The sequence below is a fragment of the Scyliorhinus torazame genome, chromosome 5, assembly GCF_047496885.1.
Source record: "Scyliorhinus torazame isolate Kashiwa2021f chromosome 5, sScyTor2.1, whole genome shotgun sequence".
Classification (NCBI taxonomy): Eukaryota; Metazoa; Chordata; class Chondrichthyes; order Carcharhiniformes; family Scyliorhinidae; genus Scyliorhinus; species Scyliorhinus torazame.
Genome location: NC_092711.1, coordinates 228284163 through 228304328, shown reverse-complemented (window position 1 = coordinate 228304328; position 20166 = coordinate 228284163). Strand labels below are relative to the sequence as shown.

Below are 20166 nucleotides of genomic sequence, written 5' to 3'. Positions count from 1 at the left end.
CTATGCTGTACTTCATTGGTACTTACATTAGTTTGCAAATCCTGACATAGGCATAACACAGCAATAAATCTTTTGCACCAATGAACTATAAAAGATCAATTGAGGCAATTATAGGTGGGGAAGACTTGCAGCCAATTAATTTTAGTCGGACTGTAAATTTCAAATTGTTACACAGCTCACTTTATTTGAGTTATAAATCACATTTAGACCAGTACTAAATTTATACTAGCAGACTAAAAGAGCACTGATAGAGGAAAGCTAGCAACGCAATGGCAAGGCTGCCATAAGGAAAAACGTGCATTTACAGAGCACCTTTCATAACCACCAGCCATCTCAACATGTTTTACAGTCAATTAAGTACATTTGAAGTGCAGTTACAATTCTCTCCTGCTGGCCTCCCTATCTTCCTACTCTCACCAACACACCTAAAACTCTGCCACTCCATGTCCTGTCAGCCTGTCACCAATATCCTCGATGACCTCTTTCGGGTCTATTGGATATTCTCTTGGGATTCTGCAGTACGAGTCATTCCTGTAAGCCTCTAAGTTGTCTGAGCACCTTAAATTCAGAAGTCTACCTGTCCAATCCAATTCAGTGGTGCACTAAGGCAGATATTTGTCCGTTTCCACAGGTAGTTAGTTATTCCTCGACAGGTACTAGGCTGATGCCAGAGTCCAATAGCTCCAGTAGGTGTCACTCTGCATCAAGCATGGCTGACCAGGGGTCTCTTCCGCTCTCATAGCCAACCATTAGCATGTTGGAAGGATTTGCAGGTTGATACCCAACCGTATTATTGGTCCTTGACCATCAAGTCCTGTGGTGGGACTCGAACCCGGAACCTCTGGCTCAGAGGCAGGGATGATGCACGCTGTGCCACACAACCTTCTAGTTTACCTGTGCTGTGCAAAATACAATATGATAATGTTGCCACAGGCATACATAGAACATAGAACGATACAGCGCAGTACAGGCCCTTCGGCCCACGATGTTGCACCGAAACAAAAGCCATCTAACCTACACTATGCCATTATCATCCATATGCTTATCCAATAAACTTTTAAATGCCCTCAATGTTGGCGAGTTCACTACTGTTGCAGGTAGGGCATTCCACGGCCTCACCACTCTTTGTGTAAAGAAACTACCTCTGACCTCTGTCCTATATCTATTACCCCTCAGTTTAAAGCTATGTCCCCTCGTGCCAGCCATTTCCATCCGCGGGAGAAGGCTCTCACTGACCACCCTATCTAACCCCCTGATCATTTTGTATGCCTCTATTAAGTCTCCTCTTAACCTTCTTCTCTCCAACGAAAACAACCTCAAGTCCATCAGCCTTTCCTCATAATATTTTCCCTCCATACCAGGCAACATCCTGGTAAATCTCCTCTGCAGCCGCTCCAAAGCCTCCACGTCCTTCCTATAATGCGGTGACCAGAACTGTACGCAATACTCCAAATGCGGCCGTACCAGAGTTTTGTACAGCTCCAACATGACCTCCTGACTCCGGAACTCAATCCCTCTACCAATAAAGGCCAACACTCCATAGGCCTTCTTCACAACCCTATCAACCTGGGCGGCAACTTTCAGGGATCTATGTACATGGACACCTAGATCCCTCTGCTCATCCACACTTCCAAGAACTTTACCATTTGCCAAATATTCCGCATTCCTGTTATTCCTTCCAAAGTGAATCACCTCACACTTCTCTACATTAAACTCCATTTGCCACCTCTCAGCCCAGCTCTACAGCTTATCTATGTCTCTCTGTAACCTGCTACATCCTTCCGCACTGTCGACAACACTACCGACTTTAGTGTCGTCTGCAAATTTACTCACCCTCCCTTCTGTGCCTTCCTCTAGGTCATTGATAAAAATGACAAACAGCAACGGCCCCAGAACAGATCCTTGTGGTACGCCACTTGTAACTGAACTCCATTCTGAACATTTCCCATCAACCACCACCCTCTGTCTTCTTTCAGCTAGCCAATTTCTGATCCACATCTCTAAATCACCCTCAATCCCCAGCCTCCGTATTTTCTGCAATAGCCTACCGTGGGGAACCTTATCAAACGCTTTACTGAAATCCATATACACCACATCAACTGCTCTACCCTCGTCTACCTGTTCAGTCACCTTCTCAAAGAACTCGATAAGGTTTGTGAGGCATGACCTACCCTTCACAAAGCCATGCTGACTATCCCTGATCATATTATTCCTATCTAGATGATTATAAATCTTGTCTCTTATAATCCACTCCATGACTTTACCCACAACAGACGTGAGGCTCACCGGTCTATAGTTGCCGGGGTTGTCTCTGCTCCCCTTTTTGAACAAAGGGACCATATTTGCTATCCTCCAGTCCTCTGGCACTATTCCTGTAGCCAATGATGACATAAAAATCAAAGCCAAAGGTCCAGCAATCTCTTCCCTGGCCTCCCAGAGAATCCTAGGATAAATTTGTGATTTATCAAATACACTTTGTGATTTGAACTGAAATTGTGTTTTCACACAAGCCTTTACATATGCTTCTCCAAACTTTCTGATGGTGAACTGAAACACAAATATTTTTCTATTATAGGTAGCAAGTGAAGGTGTAAATCACTCACCGATAGAACACTGCTTAATAACAGTGAAATATGAAATGAACAAATACGTAAAGTAAGTGGATTAACATTCATTATATGCATGGTCAATGTGATCTCCGAGATTTCTTTATTTCTTTAATGACCTGATCACTCATGGTTTTAATTTCCTTGCTGTGTTATTTGTCAGTCCGATGACATGGCTGTTGGATTAGGAATTCTTTGGTCACAAATTACTAGGCATCATGGTGTTGTCATGAGAATGTTGCTTTAAGAAATGTTTGGTTTATCATATTACTGCAGTGATGTGAGAGTGTGGGTGGAGCTGGGCTATCCTATCAGCTTTTTACTTTCGTTTTTCAGCAGGCTGCAGGGTGTGTTTTAGTTTCGTTTTCAGAACTGGATAGCTGCAGTCACAGCCAGAAGGTGCATGTGTTTCTCTCTGTAATCTAAAGACTGTCTCTTGATCATTTGCTGAATTCAGAATTATAAATGTTCTGAGTAGTGACTTTAACCTAATGTGCTTCTGTTGAAAGGTGTTTCTTCTGTCTTCTGGATGTTGTTTGGGAAGTTATTAAGCATTACTTAGTGTTGTATTCTTTGGGGGTTGTATTTGAATTAATGGTTGCTAAGATGTTCACTGTAGATTTTAAAAAGGTTAACTTGAGTTCATAGAATAAACATTGTTTTGTTTTAAAAAATACTTTTCCATTTCTGCTGTACCACACCTGTAGAGTGGGCCATGTGCTCCCCATACCACAATCTATTAAAAGTTGTGGGTCAGGTGAACTCCATGATATACTTTGGGGGTTCTCTAAATCCTGGCCCATAACAAATTGGGGCTCGTCCATGGTAAAAGTCTATCTATTGGATTGGCTTAGTGAACATAAAGACAGTGAGGGATGAGCATATTGTGGTTGCTTTTCAGATGTGGTATTTCAGTTTAAGTGGGGAGTGTGTTGTGGACAATGGCTCTTTCAGAGGCTCTGAAGTTTTTGGGGGTGAAGACGGTCACACGCAGTACCTTATGGACAGAGTCTAAAAGCAGACTGTTAGATTTGGCAAAAACATTGCAGTTAACATTACCTGACAAAATGCGAAAATATGAGGTAATTATGGCGGTGGCTAAGCAGTTAACGTTCCCTGAGATACAGTCTGACTCATTAGAAATGGCAAAGATCCAGTTGCAGATTAAGCAACTTGAAAATGAAAAAGAATTAAAGCAGCTTGAATATGCAATGAAAGAAAAAGAGAGAGGGAGATACAGATCGGGGAAAAAGAAAAGGAGTGAGAAGAAAGAAACAAAGAAAGAATAGCCCTAGCAGAACAAAAAGAAAGAGATAGAGAGGAAAGGGAAAAAGAGTGAGTTTGAACTTCAGAAAATGGCTATGAAACATAAATTGGCAGACGTAAAGGGAAACGTACAGTTGGATGATAGTGATGAGGATAGTGAGAAAGAGCGTCAAAGTCGAAGGCTTGGTGGGAATCTATTTAAATATGTCCAAGCATTGCCAAGGTTTGACGAGAAGGAAGTGGAAGCCTTTTTCATTTCAGTTGAGAAGGTAGCTAAACAAATGAAATGGCCACAGGACATGTGGGTATTATTGATTCAAACAAAGCTGATAGGTAGGGCTAGTGAAGTGTTTGCATCACTACCGGAGGAGGTATCTGGGACGTATGAGGAGGTGAAAAAATCCATCTTAGGTGCATATGAACTAGTGCCTGAAGCCTACAGACAAAGGTTCAGAAATTTAAGGAAAGAATTTTGTCAAACATACATGGAGTTTGAAAGGCTCAGAGTAATTTTGATAGGTGGATAAGGGCTTTGAAAATAGACCAAACGTATGAAGCTCTCAGAGAAATTATACTTTTGCAGGAGTTTAAAAATTCAATTCCTGATGTAGTGAGAACTCATTTGGAAGAACAGAGGGTTAAAACTGCGAGGTTAACAGCAGAAATAGCAGATGATTATGAATTAGTTCATAAATCAAAGCTTGGTTTCCGCCATCAGTTGCAGCCTGTGAGGGACAGAAACTGGGGACATGAGAAATACTCAAGTGGTAAAAGTAAAGGTGATCTGATGGGAGATAATAAGGAGAGTGTGCCTCAGATTAAAAAAGAAATCCAGGAGGGTGGAAAAGAAATTAAAAGTTTCAAATGTTTTCACTGTAATAAACTAGGCCATGTAAAGCCACAGTGTTGGTGGTTGAAGAAAAGCACTGTGAAGGCTGATGTGGTAAAACAGGATAAGATAGTGGGGTTTGTTAAAGTGGTAAAGGAAAACCCAAGTGAAGCGAAGGAGGTGCAAAAGATTGTACAGCCTGATCAAGAGGTGATTGATAAGAAGGTGCCAGATCTCTTTAAATAATTTACTTGTGTGGGTAAGGTTTACTCATGTGTCTCAGGAGCAGCACGTAAAGAAGTCACAATTTTAAGAGATATGGGAGCTAGTCAATCTTTAATGGTAAGAGATGAGGAATTATGTAGTTTGGGAAGAATGTTGCCAGAAAAGGTGGTCATATGTGGAATTCAGGGTGAGAGGAGTAGTGTTCCATTATATAAGGTAAGGTTGGAAAGTCCAGTGAAGAGTGGTGAAGTGGTAGTAGGAGTGATAGAGAAACTATCTTGTCCAGGAATACAGTTTATCTTGGGTAATGATATAGCTGGATCGCAGGTGGAAGTGATGCCTACTGTGGTTGATAAGCCAGTGGAAAATCAGACAACTGAAATGTTAAAGGACGAATATCCTGGGATTTTTCCGGATTGTGTAGAAACAAGGTCACAAAGTCATAGGTTAAGACAAGAAGAACATACGAACTAGGAGCAGGAGTAGGCCATCTGGCCCCTCGAGCCTGCTCCGCCATTCAATGAGATCATGGCTCATCTTTTGTGGACTCAGCTCCACTTTCCGGCCTGAACACCATAACACTTAATCCTTTTATTCTTCAAAAAACTATCTATCTTTTATCTTAAAAACATTTCATGAAGGAGCCTCAACTGCTTCACTGGGCAAGGAATTCCATAGATTCACAACCCTTTGGGTGAAGAAGTTCCTCCTAAACTCAGTCCTAAATCTACTTCTCCTTATTTGGAGACTATGCCCCCTAGTTCTGCTTTCACCCGCCAGTGGAAACAACCTGCCCGCATCTATCCTATCTATTCCCTTCATAATTTTATGTTTCTATAAGATACCCCCTCATCCTTCTAAATCCCAACGAGTACAGTCCCAGTCTACTCAACCTCTCCTCGTAACCCAACAACTTCAGCTCTGGGATTAACCTAGTGAATCTCCTCTGCACACCCTCCAGCGCCAGTACGTCCTTTCTCAGGTAAGGAGACCAAAACTGAACACAATACTCCAGGTGTGGCCTCACTAACACCTTATACATTTGTAGCATAACCTCCCTAGTCTTAAATTCCATCCCTCTAGCAATGAAGGACAAAATTCCATTTGCCTTCTTAATCACCTGTTGCACTTGTAAACCAACTTTTTGAGACTCATGCACTAGCACACCCAGGTCTCTCTGCACAGCAGCATGTTTTAATATTTTATCATTTAAATAATAATCCCTTTTGCTGTTATTCCTACCAAAATGGATAACCTCACATTTGTCAACATTGTATTCCATCTGCCAGACCCTAGCCCATTCACTTAGCCTATCCAAATCTCTCTGCAGACTTCCAGTATCCTCTGCACTTTTTGCTTTACCACTCATCTTAGTGTCGTCTGCAAACTTGGACACATTGCCCTTGGTCCCCAACTCCAAATAATCTACGTAAATTATGAACAATTGTGGGACCAACGCTGATTCCTGAGGGACACCACCAGCTACTGATTGCCAACCAGAGAAACACCCATTAATCCCCACTCTTTCCTTCTATTAATTAACCAATCCTCTATCCATGCTACTACTTTACCCTTAATGCCATGCATCTTTAACTTATGCAGCAACCTTTTGTATGGCACCTTGTCAAAAGTTTTCTGGAAATCCAGATATACCACATCCATTGGCTCCCCGTTATCTACCGCACTGGTAATGTCCTCAAAAAATTCCACTAAATTAGTTAGGCACGACCTGCCCATTATGAACCCATGCTGCGTCTGCCCAATGGGCCAATTTCCATCCAGATGCCTCGCTATTTCTTTCTTGATAATAGATTCCAGCATCTTCCCTACTACCGAAGTTAAGCTCACTGGCCTATAATTACCCGCTTTCTGCCTACCTCCTTTTTTAAACAGTGGTGTCACGTTTGCTAATTTCCAATCCGCCGGGACCACCCCAGAGTCTAGTGAATTTTGGTAAATTATCACGAGTGCCTTTGCAATTTCTCTAGCCATCTCTTTTAGCACTGTGGTATGTATTCAATCACGGCCAGGTGACTTGTCTACCTTTAGCCCCATTAGCTTGCCCATCACTACCTCCTTAGTGATAACAATCATCTCAAGGTCCTCACCTGTCATAGCCTCATTTCTATCAGTCACTGGCATGTTATTTGTGTCTTCCACTGTGAAGACCGACCCAAACAACCTGTTCAGTTCCTGAGCCATTTCCTCATCTCCCATTATTAAATTTCCCTTCTCATCCTCTAAAGGACCAATATTTACCTTAGCCACTCTTTTTTGTTTTATATATTTGTAGAAACTTTTACTATCTGTTTTTGTATTCTGAGCAAGTTTATTCTCATAATCTATCTTACTCTTCCTTATAGCTTTTTTAGTAGCTTTCTGTTGCCCCCTAAAGATTTCCCAGTCCTCTAGTCTCCCACTAATCTTTGCTACTTTGTATGCTTTTTCCTTCAATTTGATACTCTCCCTTATTTCCTTAGATATCCATGGTCGATTTTCCCTCTTTCTACCGTCCTTCCTTTTTGTTGGTACAAACCTTTGCTGAGCACTGTGGAAAATCGCTTGGAAGGTTCTCCACGGTTCCTCAACTGTTTCACCACAAAGTTTCACCATATCTTCATGTAACAACCTGCCGCGTCGCTTACCATTTATGTTTTTACTTCCCGTTTTATTCCTTTTAGTATTACTGGGCCTATTCACTGAGCTCCCCTCAGTCACTGTACCTTGTACTGTCGCCCTTTTTGATTTTTGACTGTGGCTTCTCTGCCTTACACTTTCCCCCTTACTGCCTTTTGTTTCTGTCCTGTTTTCCTACCTTCCGACTTCCTGCATCGGTTCCCATCACCCTGCCACATTAGTTCAAACCCTCCCCAACAGCTCTCGCAAACACCCCTCCTAGGACATCGGTTCCAGTCCTGCCCAGGTGCAGACCGTCCGGTTTGTACTGGTCCCACCTCCCCCAGAACCGATTCCAATGCCCCAGGAATTTGAATCCCTCCCTCTTGCACCATCTCTCGAGCCACGCATTCATCCTATCTATCCTCACATTCCTACTCTGACTAGCTTGTGGCACTGGTAGCAATCCTGAGATTACTACCTTTGTGGTTCTACTTTTTAGTTTAACACCTAACTCCCTGGAATTCAACTTGCAGGACCTCGTCCCGTTTTTTACCTATATCATTGGTGCCTATGTGCACCACTACAGCTGGCTGTTCACCCTCCCCGCCTCCCTCCCCCAAGAATGTCCTGCAGCCACTCCGAGACATCCTTGACCCTTGCACCAGGGAGGCAACATATCATCCTGGAGTCTCGATTGTGTCCGCAGAACCGCCTGTCTATTCCCCTTACGATTGAATCCCCTATCACTATAGCCTTGCCACTCTTCCTGCCCTGCTGCACAGCAGCGCCAGCCACGGTGCCATGAACCTGGCTGCTGCTGCCTTCCCCTGGTGAGCCATCTCCTTCAACAGTATCCAAAGCGGTATATCTGTTTTGCAGGGAGATGACCGCAGGGGACACCTGCATTGCCTTCCTACTCTTGCTCTGTCTTTTGGTCACCCATTTTCTGTCTCCCTCAGTAACTTTCACCTGCGATGTGACCAACTCGCTAAATGTGCTATCCACGACGTCCTCAGCATCACGGATGCTCCAAAGTGAGTCCATCCACAGCTCCAGAGCTGTCAAGAGGTCTAACAGGAGCTGCAACTGGACACACTTCTTGCACATGAAGGAGCCAGGGACAGTGGGCGTGTCCCTGAGCTCCCACATCGCACATGAGGAGCATGACACGGGTCTGGGATCTCCTGTCATGTCTTAAACCTTAGGTTAACATATACAACTACAATTCCAAAAACAAAAGAAAAAATAAATAAATAAGTTAGACAATGAAAAGAAAAACTACTAACCAGTCACTTACCAGGGTTAAAAAGCACCTCCTCCCCACCCAGCTTTGAATTCCCACCTAGCTTCAAATACCCAAACTCACTCTTTGCTGTCTCACTCTGGCTGTGTCTTCTCTGGCTCACTGGGAGAACTCAAAGAGTGAAGATGAAGTAGATGTGCAATTATTAGAAACGATTTTTGATCAGATGGTTGAAAAAGAACAAGAACAGGTGGAGGATGAGGCGGATATTTTTAGTTCAGGAAAATTGGCAGAGTTTCAACAAAAAGATGTAGAAATAAAATGGATGCATCAGAAAGCATATACGGAAGAGGAATCTGAGTGTATACCAGAGTGTTATTACCGTAAAAGTGATGTCTTGATGGGAAAATGGAGACCTTTACATATGCAGGCGGATGAAAAGAGAGCAGAAGTTCATCAAGTAGTATTGCCGGTAGGGTATAGAAAGGAGGTGTTGCGAGTTGCACATGAGGTACCAGTGGGAGGTCATTTGGGAATAAGGAAAACTCAAGCTAAAATCCAAAAACATTTTTATTGGCCTGGACTACATAAAGATGTAGTTAAATTTTGACAATCATGTCACACATGTCAAGTGATAGGGAAACCTCAAGCAGTAATAAAACTAGCGCCCTTAATACCCATTCCAGCATTTGAGGAATCTTTTACAAGGGTCCTACTTGATTGCGTAGGACCGCTTCCTAAAACGAAAAGTGGGAAACAATATCTTTTGACTATAATGGATGTGTCTACTAGGTTTCCAGAGGCCATTCCAGTACATATTACAGCTAAAAAGATTGTGGAGGAATTACTTAAATTATTTACGAGATATGGACTACCCACAGAAATACAATCGGATCAAGGATCAAATTTTACCTTGAGGTTATTCAAAGAAGTAATGGATAGCTTAGGAATAAAACAATTTAAACCAACTGCCTACCATCCAGAATCGCAGGGAGCGTTAGAAAGGTGGCATCAGACATTAAAGACAATGTCGAGGCTTATTGTCAAGATTATCCAGAGGATTGGGATAAAGGAACTCCATTCGTACTGTTTGCAATTAGGGATGCACCTAATGAGTCAACCGAATTTAGTCCTTTTGAACTAATTTTTGGTCATGAGGTAAGAGGACCAGTTAAATTGATTAAGGAAAAATTGGTGAGTGAGAAATCAGAAATCGGAGGATAGCAAATGTTGTCCCCTTGTTCAAGGAGGGGAGTAGAGACAACCCAGGTAACTATAGACCAGTGAGCCTTACTTCTGTTGTGGGCAAAATCTTGGAAAGGTTTATAAGAGATAGGATGTATAATCATCTGGAAAGGAATAATTTGATTAGCGATAGTCAACACGGTTTTGTGAAGGGTAGGTCGTGCCTCACAAACATTATTGAGTTCTTTGAGAAGGTGACCAAACAGGTGGATGAGGGTAAAGCAGTTGATGTGGCGTATATGGATTTCAGTACAGCGTTTGATAAGGTTCCCCACGGTAGGCTACTGCAGAAAATACAGAGGCATGGGATTCAGGGTGATTTAGCAGTTTGGATCAAAAATTGGCTCGCTGGAAGAAGACAAAGGGTGGTGGTTGATGGGAAATGTTCAGACTGGAGTCCAGTTACTAGTGGTGTACCACAAGGATTTGTTTTGGGGCCACTGCTGTTTGTCATTTTTTTATAAATAACCTGAAGGAGGGCGTAGAAGGATGGGTGAGTAAATTTGCAGATGACACTAAAGTCGGTGGAGTTGTGGACTGTGCGGAAGGATGTTACAAGTTACAGAGGGACATAGATAAGCTGCAGCGCTGGGCTGAGAGGTGGCAAATGGAGTTTAATGCAGAAAAATGTGAGGTGATTCATTTTGGAAGGAATAATAGGAAGACAGAGTACTGGGCTAATGGTAAGATTCTTGGCAGTGTGGATGAGCAGAGAGATCTCGGTGTCCATGTACATAGATCCCTGAAAGTTGCCACCCAGGTTGAGAGGGTTGTTAAGAAGGTGTACGGTGTGTTAGCTTTTATTGGTAGAGGGATTGAGTTTTGGAGCCATGAGGTCTTGTTGCAGCTGTACAAAACTGGTGCGGCCGCATTTGGAGTATTGCGTGCAATTCTGGTCGCCGCATTATAGGAAGGATGTGGAAGCATTGGAAAGGGTGCAGAGGGGATTTACCAGAATGCTGCCTGGTATGGAGGGAAGATATTATGAGGAAAGGCTGAGGGACTTGAGGCTGTTTCTGTTAGAGAGAATAAGGTTGAGAGGTGACTTAATTGAGGCATACAAGGTGATCAGAGGATTAGATAGGGTGGACAGTGAGAGCCTTTTTCCTCGGATGGTGACGTCTAGCACGAGGGGACATAGCTTTAAATTGAGGGGAGATAGATATAAGACAGATGTCAGAGGTAGCTTCTTTACTCAGACAGTAGTAAGGGCGTGGAATGCCCTGCCTGCAACAGTAGTGGACTCGCCAACACTAAGGGCATTCAAATGGTCATTGGATAGACATATGGACGATAAGGGACTAGTGTAGATGGGCTTTAGAGTGGTTTCACAGGTCAGCGCAACATCGAGGGCCAAAGGGCCTGTACTGCGCTGTAATGTTCTATGTTCTATAATTACATTATTGGATTACGTGTCAAATTTTAGGGAATGATTAAATAGAGCAGGTGAATTGGCTAGACAGCATTTCAAAGGTGCACAACATGTGATGAAACGGGTAGCGGACAAGAAATCCAAAGTTCGTCGTTTTGCCAGTGGAGATAAAGTTTTAATATTGTTACCAGTGGTAGGTGAACCTTTAAAAGCAAGGTTTTGTGGACCATGTCAAATTGAAAGGAAATTAAGTGAGGTGAATTATGTGGTAAAAACACCAGATAGAAGGAAGACTCACCGAGTGTGTCATGTGATATGCTTAAAAGGTACTTTGAAAGGGAAGGAGAGAAAAATGAGGAGGTTTTAATGATTCTAACTCAAAGTGATGAACCAAATCCAGATGATAGTGAATTTGACATACCTCAAATTAAATTGGAAAACGAGGATGTTCTTAAAATATGGGATAAATTGTTGAGTTACCTTCCGGAGGAAAAACAAACTGGCCTGAAAGAGTTATTGATATCACATGGGTAAGTTTGTACAGATGAATTGGGAAGTACTAAAATGGCTATACATGATGTAGATGTCGGCAATGCTGTTCCAATCAAACAACATCCATACAGACTTAACCCTTTAAAATTGACGCAGGTTAACAAAGAGATTGAAAGTATGCTTTAAAATGGCATAATTGAAGTGGGTTGCAGCCAATGGAGCTCACTCATAGTGATGGTACCAAAACCAGACCATACCCAACGGTTGTGTGTGGACTATAGAAAGGTTAATGCAGTTACAAGAACGGACTCTTATCCTATCCCACGTTTGGAGGATTGCATTGAGAAAGTGGGACAATCAGGTTTTATTTCCAAACTAGATTTACTTAAAGGTTACTGGCAGGTACCTTTATCTGAAAGGGCGAAGAAGATTTCAGCTTTTGTGACTCCAGATGATATATACCAATTCAAAGTTATGCCATCTGGCATGAAAAACGCCCCAGCCACATTTCAATGGTTAACTAACAAAGTTGTTTCAGAATTACCCAATTGTGCGGTATACATCGACGTTCTGGTAACTTTCAGCCAGACATGGACAGGACATTTGAAACATCTGATGGAGTTATTCAATTGACTTCAGGAGGCGGGCGGGTTTGGTGATAAACCTAGCCAAAAGGGAATTTGGAAAAGCCCAAATCACTTTCCTTGAGGAGTATTCGATACCCTCGAGACGAAGGGAAATAATGCGATTTCTTGGCACGAGTGGATTTGATCGAACATTTGTGCAAAAGCTTTGTAGCATGATTGCTCCACTGATGGACTTGCTTAAGAAACGTGAAAAATTTCAATGGAAGCGGAGTTTCAACAGGCATTTGACTGCCTGAAAGCTGTGATAACCAATGCGCATGTGATGGAGAATTACAAGGGACTCTGTGATCAGATTGAACGAAAGCATCTGACTTTAAAGAGAAATGCCGAGGCGTAGAGCAATGGATGGATCGTGCAGAGATCTTCTTGCTCAAAGAGACTGTCAATCGAAAAGGAGTTTCAGTTGGAGGAAGAAGAACGGGAAAAAAATGGACTATATTATTATACCCGTTTGCGTGTATTGTTTTTTAAACAAAAATGTATATTTACTGTGAGCATTTCTTAAAGAATGGTGAAAAGGTGAAAAATGAAACCATCTTGAAGTTGATGGTTTATTTTTTTTTCTTGGGGGTAGGTGTCATGAGAATGTTGCTTTAAGAAATGTTTGGCTGGGGCAGCACGGTGGCGCAGTGGGTTAACCCTGCAGCCTCACGGCGCCGAGGTCCCAGGTTCGATCCCGGCTCTGGGTTACTGTCTGTGTGGAGTTTGCACATTCTCCCCATGTTTGCGTGGGTTTCGCCCCCACAACCCAAAGATGTGCAGGTTAGGTGGATTGGCCACGCTAAATTGCCCTTAAATTGGGTACTCTAAATTTATTTAAAAAAAAGAAATATTACTGCAGTGATGTCAGAGTGTGGGTGGAGCTGGGCTGTCCTATCAGCTTTTTACTTTAGCTATTGAGCAAGCTGCAGAGGATGTTTTAGTTTCATTTTCAGATCGGGATAGCTGCAGTCACAGCCAGAAGGTGTATGAGTTTCTCTCTGTAATTTAAAGTCTGTCTCTTGATCAGTTGCTGAAGTCAGAATTATAAATGTTCTGAGTTGTGACTCTAACTTAATGTGCTTCTGTTGAAAGGTGTTTCTTCTGTCTTCTGGATGTTGTTTGGGAAGTTATTCAGCATTACTTAGTGTTGTATTCTTTGGGGATTGTATGTGAATTAATGGTTGCTAAGATGTTCACTGTAGGTTTTAAAAAGGTTAACTTTAGTTCATAGAATAAACATTGTTTTGTTTTTAAAAATACTTTTCCATTTCTGCTGTACCACACCTGGAGAGTGGGCCGTGTGCTCCCCAACCACAATCTATTAAAAGTTGTGGGTCAGGTGAACTCCACGATACACTTTGGGGTTCTCTAAACCTGGCCCATAACAGTGTGGATGGGGCAGGCTAGATGGACCAAAGTGGTCTTTCCCTGTCCATCATGTTCTTGGCAGCAGATGTGGTTAACACCTATTGACCAGCCATCTGGGCTTGAGATAAGCAGGTTCCTCCTCACGAAACCAGGTTCCCCTCTTTTTTCCTCTGTGGGAGGGCAGTTGCTCTGACTTATTCTCCTAGCAGTAGTTTGCAAACTGGCCTTGAAATAAAACTGCTGACATTTCTCCCTCCTTAGGGGAGGGGATGTGGTGGTGGTAGGATGCATGAACAGAGTTAAAGTAAATACCTGCTATCTTCAGGAAGAATAGAGGCTGATCTGGTGTAATGAACATGGGATAAGACAATTGGCAGTCACTGTCGCATGTTGAAGTGGACAGGAAATCACAGGTTTCCACAAATTGGCTCACGTAGATTTAATTCTCTGACTATCCTCCTCACTGTTACCAACATTTCTGTGTTATGTGGAATTTGCAATTAAAACTAAATCCTGTACACTCACGTCCATGCCTCTAATGTAAATCAAAAAAATCACTTGTCCTGACACTGACCCCTGGAAGGCACTTCCCTCCAATCTGAAAAACAACCATTCTCCACTAATCTATGTTTCTGTCCCTCAGCAAAACCTGTATCCAGGCGGCCATTCCCTTTATAATCACGTGGTCTTAATTTTGCTGACAGGCACTTTGGATGCATAAATGAAGGTTGTTGCAGAGGTTGAAGCTGCTTGTTTTTTCAATGGAGCTAACAAGGTCAAAGGCTCAACTCTGGAACAGGATGCCAAAGTTAGGAACATATTGGCTGAGGTCAGGAAGGGGAATGGAATCAATGACAAGCGTACAGAGTTTACAGCAGAAGAAAAAGGCTGGGGTTCTCATTGTTGTGCTGCAGGAACTTATGTTTCACCCATGGTTGATGATTAGGTAAACGGTCTGACAGCATAGAGCTTATCAGAAGATTTGGGAGCAATAGTAAAGATGTAGGGCATGTCAGCAATGTAGATCCGGAGCTGAATCAATGTTTGTGAACAGCAAGAAATGGTATGTAGTAAAGAGGAGGAAGGAGACTATAGCTGGGTCGTTGGGGAACTTTGGAGCTGATAGTGTAATGTGGGGAGAGTATCTATTGGTAGAGATGGTCTGGATTAAAAGTGGAACCAAACAAGGAGTCTCACAAATCTGGAAAATGGAAGATAGAGAATGGGAAAGGATCAAATCATTGACTATGAATGCAGGCTTCAGGCAGCTCAAGGAATCTGTTGGCAATAATGTACATTGTGTAGAATGACATTGAGCTATTGTTTAGGGTCATTCCAGAACTCGGTATATAGTAGCCTTTGATGCTGCGATGCAGATCAGCAATAGAGTTGGAACTACAACGAAGTGTAGAGAAGTATGGAATGCAGCCCACAAACTGCAAACATTATGGAACCAGATATAGCTGGTAAATCCAAGGTATCAAGCTCGAGGAACTTCTGAAGAGTGGGGAGATGCTTTCAAAGTTGAGAGCAGGAACCCAATGAACCAGTCTATCCTAGGTTTACAAACGTGGTGGAAAAGTCTGAAGTTGGATGGAGCAAAGCATAGTCAATGACTCCAGGAAGCAAGCACACAGCAGCAGAGAATAAATCATTATGTAACAGGAGAGCAGGGGTCAACAGGAATGGATCAGAGCCAATTAAATTCCTCCCGCCCCAATAAATTTCCTCCACCCCGCTCTGTGAACCAAACTGTCCTGCTTTTCTGAGGCAGAGTGAATTAAATTTTGATCAGCATTGTCAGTCTAATTCCTGCCCAGTGAATTATAGGATCAAGTGCTCATATGTTGCTTGTTTGGGTGCTTAGCTATGATTACGGCAGCTTTGTGCAGATTGGGTCTCAACTACGTGCCGTCAATAAGTTAAGCTCTGAGGACAGCAATTTGCTGTACTCCCAGTTTATCTACTGCCTACTATCCAACATGCCGTATTGTTCGCAGCCAGCTCACCCACCCACCCACCCAGCTGTTATCAAATGCAAGGAGCAGGGTAACAGGAAGATTTTGCGTGAGGGGGTAAGCTGGAGGGATTTTAAAATTACAATAGAAAGAATCCAATGTTTTCACAAATACTAAATTCAAAATGAGGTCTGATGTTGCAGAAAACTGAAATGATGATCGCCAGTTTCAATTGCTTTGTTATTATTTCTAGTTTGCTGTCAAATCCACCCACTCCTTTTGAAATATAACTTGGAATATTAGATTTGACTTGAGAAAATATTAATTAATGTATTTTGCACTTGGTTCATCTGTAAACCAGTGCTGAGATTGGGTTTAGTGGGATGCATCCTACTAAGTACCCCATCTTCTAAAACATAAAACACTATGAAAAGGAATGGATTTGATGCATTTCATGGGCTTTCACTTTTATTTTACCTCCGAATTGTGAGGATCATTTTTGCAATGTATTTCACAACACATTTGCACCGATAACAATATAAAAAAGGCATGCCTTCTTTTATTTTGACATGCTGCCACTTTGTGTCACCAGATTTTGTGATGGGTGACATTCAGAAAGGTCATATTGCTCGTTACAATTGTCTGCATACTTGTGAGAAAACTGACAGACCTATAAGATCACTGTCTCTTCCGTCCCCTCATTACTGGCATACTGTTTATTATTGAGCACCTAATTTAGGAACATTAGTACAGATCCCACTAAATGGAGCCACCCTGTCAGATGCAACCGAACTGTGAAGCTGCAATTTAATAAGGTTATGAAAAAAGAGCAACTCCCCAATCGGGAGATCAGAAGACTAGACAAAAACAAACACCTAATCCTGCTTGCCAAATGAGGAGGCAAGGCAACTACATCCTTAGAAACACTTCTCCCTTCACATAAATTTTCTTTCAAAATAATTAAATAAAATGTCTCCTGCTGGCTTCATTGACTCAGATTCTGTTTTTTAATCTAGTGTTTGAAAATGAGCTCACATTGGTGCTTTCGATACTGCTGCTCTGGGCTGCATATGGCTTTTCCAGCATCTGCACTGCAACAGATAACAGCTTGAGTGCAAACTGCATTTTTTTAAAAAACAAAGCTGGAAATTGACACAAGTTTGATTGAATACCATAAATTATTTATGCCTTCCAAAAGAAATGCATGAGTTTATTTTAACTCCTAAAGAGAATTTTTCAGTGTCACAAGTAGGCTTACATTAACACTGCAATGAGGTTACTGTGAAAAGCCCCTAGTCGCCTCACTCCGGCGCCTGTTCGGGTACACTGAGGGGGAATTCAGAATGCCCAATTCACATAAAAAGCACACATCCACAGATCCTTAAAAGTGGCAAGTGGAAATGGTGGTGAAGAAAGCATATGGCATGCTTGCTTTCATGTTGAATATAAAAGCTCAAAAATTACATTACCATTATATGGAACGTTGGTTAGGCCACATTTGGAATACTGTGTCCAATTCTGGTCACCGCACGACCAGCGTGTTAAATAGATATCACGTGGGCTAAATTTCTCCATCAGGTATTGGTTTATTTGAATGTCAAAAGCAGAGTCTCAATGTATTTCGCACAGATCGATAACAAAGAAATTAACATTTTTCACCATCTCTGACAGTTTGCAGATTGAGAAGACTAAAGAAACATTACCCGATTTTGATTCTCTCCGTGCTTTGCACTTGTGTTTATTTCGAACTGTGCAGGTTGACGGCCAACTTTGCCCTTTATATCATAAAACACAGTTTGAGACATATTTTGTAATATCGTTTCTGCAACAAGTGTAAAAAAATCTTTTTATTGTGGAATAAAAATTGAGGTTAAAAGGATAGTTTCTGAATGCAGCAGAACAGCACTAAATCTGATTATAATATCAACAAGTCGACTGTACACGTCTTGTATCATTAAACATCTGATGACACTTGATAAGCTGTTGATCTACCAATAAGTTCAGCCAACTTATTCAGGCAGTTGGTAGGAATACTATTCAAGGGCTTAACTCCAGCAGCTACTATAATCAGAACTGAACATTATGGTCAGAAATATTAGATGAACAGAAGATGCACATTCACTACAACTATATTCCTTCACTCATTTTGAAGATATTAACTCATTTTTCTTGAACACCAAAAATGTCAGCAGGATGTGAAAAATGTTTCACTGGTAATATCATTAACAGTAATTCTAGCTTTTAACATTCCCTTGACTTGTGCAAGAATGCTAGGAAACATTAAATCACAGGGCTGCTAAACCATGGATCCATCTGCCTGTTTGAATAATCATTAGGGATCCATGGCATTATTCAAATGAGAAGCAGACAGTGTTTTCTGTCACCAACATTCCTCCTGTGTGTACTGCCAAAAATAAATTCACAAACTAATTGCTCACTCATTTTGGTGGGATCTTGCCACGTTCAAAAATGTGGTGGTTTTTGTTTGTATATCTACAGTAACAGTGCTTCAAAGCAGTTCACTGTGAAACCCTTTTGAGACTCTTTTGATCGACAGGATAGGGAGCGTTTAAATGCAGAATTATCTTTCATTAACACTATTAAATAGATTGAACAAGTTCAGCAAACCAATGGAACAGGCATCTTACTTCTCAAATTCTTTATCAACAGGGTTGGTTCCTGAATCTTTTCACACATGCAAAGAACAGAGTTAGTAAAACAGTCTCTTTGCAGCATTGTTGGGGCCTCTACTTATGACACACCACACACATGCCTATACTCAAATGAACTGTCCGGTCACATTAAGGCAAGTTGAGTTAATTTAAATATCATTGCTACTTTTCCAGTATGTCAGGTTTTTAGAATGATATAAAGGGACCAATCACTCATCAGGGATCGTGTAAACATGTTAAGGGTTCATTTATTGAAACTAGGCACATGTGAACATATATACATGAATACAAAGTGTACAGACATCAACAGCAGAGCTGTGTCTGTTGTGCTCTGCTCACAGACCAAAGTGAAACTGAGATAGGAACACATCGCACACTTCCCTTCCAGTGATGTCATACTGCTATCCTTTAAAGGCATATTACAACTCTTTATGTTTAAAGATAATTCCAACCCTCTCCTTCCAAAGAAATATAACGATTTACAATACAGGTTCATGTTTTATTACCATTACCCAAGTGTGTAAACAGATGAATCTATCAGTCTCTAAAGTGTAAAGCTAATCTGCAGATACATTCAGATCTTTTAATGATAACCTTGTCTAGAGGTTTTGTACATTGTTCACAGCGGTCTATGGGGTTGTCATTCTTGTATGTTGTTTCTGGTTGCATTTGGGATCTAGTCCTGGAAGCAGGAGGAACTGCACGATGGTTGAGGAGCTGGAATGGATCTGACTTGCCATCAGTTTCATCTCAATCATTAAGTGTAGGTAAATTGGTACACACTGGTCTGCCAAACATGAGCTCTGCCAGTGATGGAATAGTTGCACTTAAAGATGTCACTTTCAGATGTAACATTGTAATGTGTACATCTTGCTTGGTCTTTCTACATTTGAGAATTAAGAATTTCACCATGTGAATCATTCGTTCAGCTGGACTATTATTAGATCTAAGGTAATGAGGAGAAGAAGTAGTGTGATTGATATTCTCACACATGCCTAAGATTTTGGCAAACACCTCCAATGGTGTAATGGCATGAAACATGCGTTCACCACTTTTTGTCTTGTCGTGCACATCATCGTCAGTTTCTGGTTTGTCGATCACCTAAATGTATAGGTTTCTGAAGGGATCCCGGATGGTCAGCCTTATTGCTTGAAGGTATCCATTGTGCATGCTCTGTTTGGATCAGCGCAGGGCTGTCTGTAGCTGCAGCAGCCTTTGTTGTTGTGCATTGCCACTGCACCATGCCAGAACTGTATTTAATCCTGCTACCACCCTGTTTGATCACTGCTGAGCACCATCTTGTGTTTTTATAATGATATAAAGGCACCAATCACTTGTTGGGGAAACAAATTGTGGGTTTGTTTATATAAACCAGGCCCATGGGAACATTTATACATGGATAGAAAGCTTGAAGATGTAAGCAACAGGGCTGTGTGCCTTTCACTGTGCTCACAGGCCAAAGTGAAACTGCTACTGGATTACATGACAGGCTTCCCTTCTAGTAATAGCACGCTGATATTCCTTAAAGGCATATTACAACCGTATATAGAGCCTAGTCTGCAATTCAATTGGATCTTGGCTGATTTGTACTTTAACTTCATTTATCTATCTTGGTTTCATGTATCTTGCCAAGTATGGCAAT

At 41.7% G+C, this 20166-nt stretch overlaps 1 protein-coding gene across 5 annotated transcripts in view; it reads right to left on the bottom strand.

Annotated features, from left to right (window-relative positions):
• Window positions 1-20166, bottom strand: part of pcdh19 (protocadherin 19) — a 253124-nt gene that overhangs the window by 174743 nt on the left and 58215 nt on the right. For 3 of the 5 annotated variants that reach the window (XM_072505203.1, XM_072505200.1, XM_072505199.1), the window contains exon 2: window positions 17556-17627. The exons of the other annotated variants lie outside the window; for them this stretch is intronic. In XM_072505203.1, the coding sequence (XP_072361304.1) occupies window positions 17556-17627 (72 nt within the window). The remainder of the gene's footprint in view (window positions 1-17555; window positions 17628-20166) is intronic. 5 annotated transcript variants of the gene reach the window in all.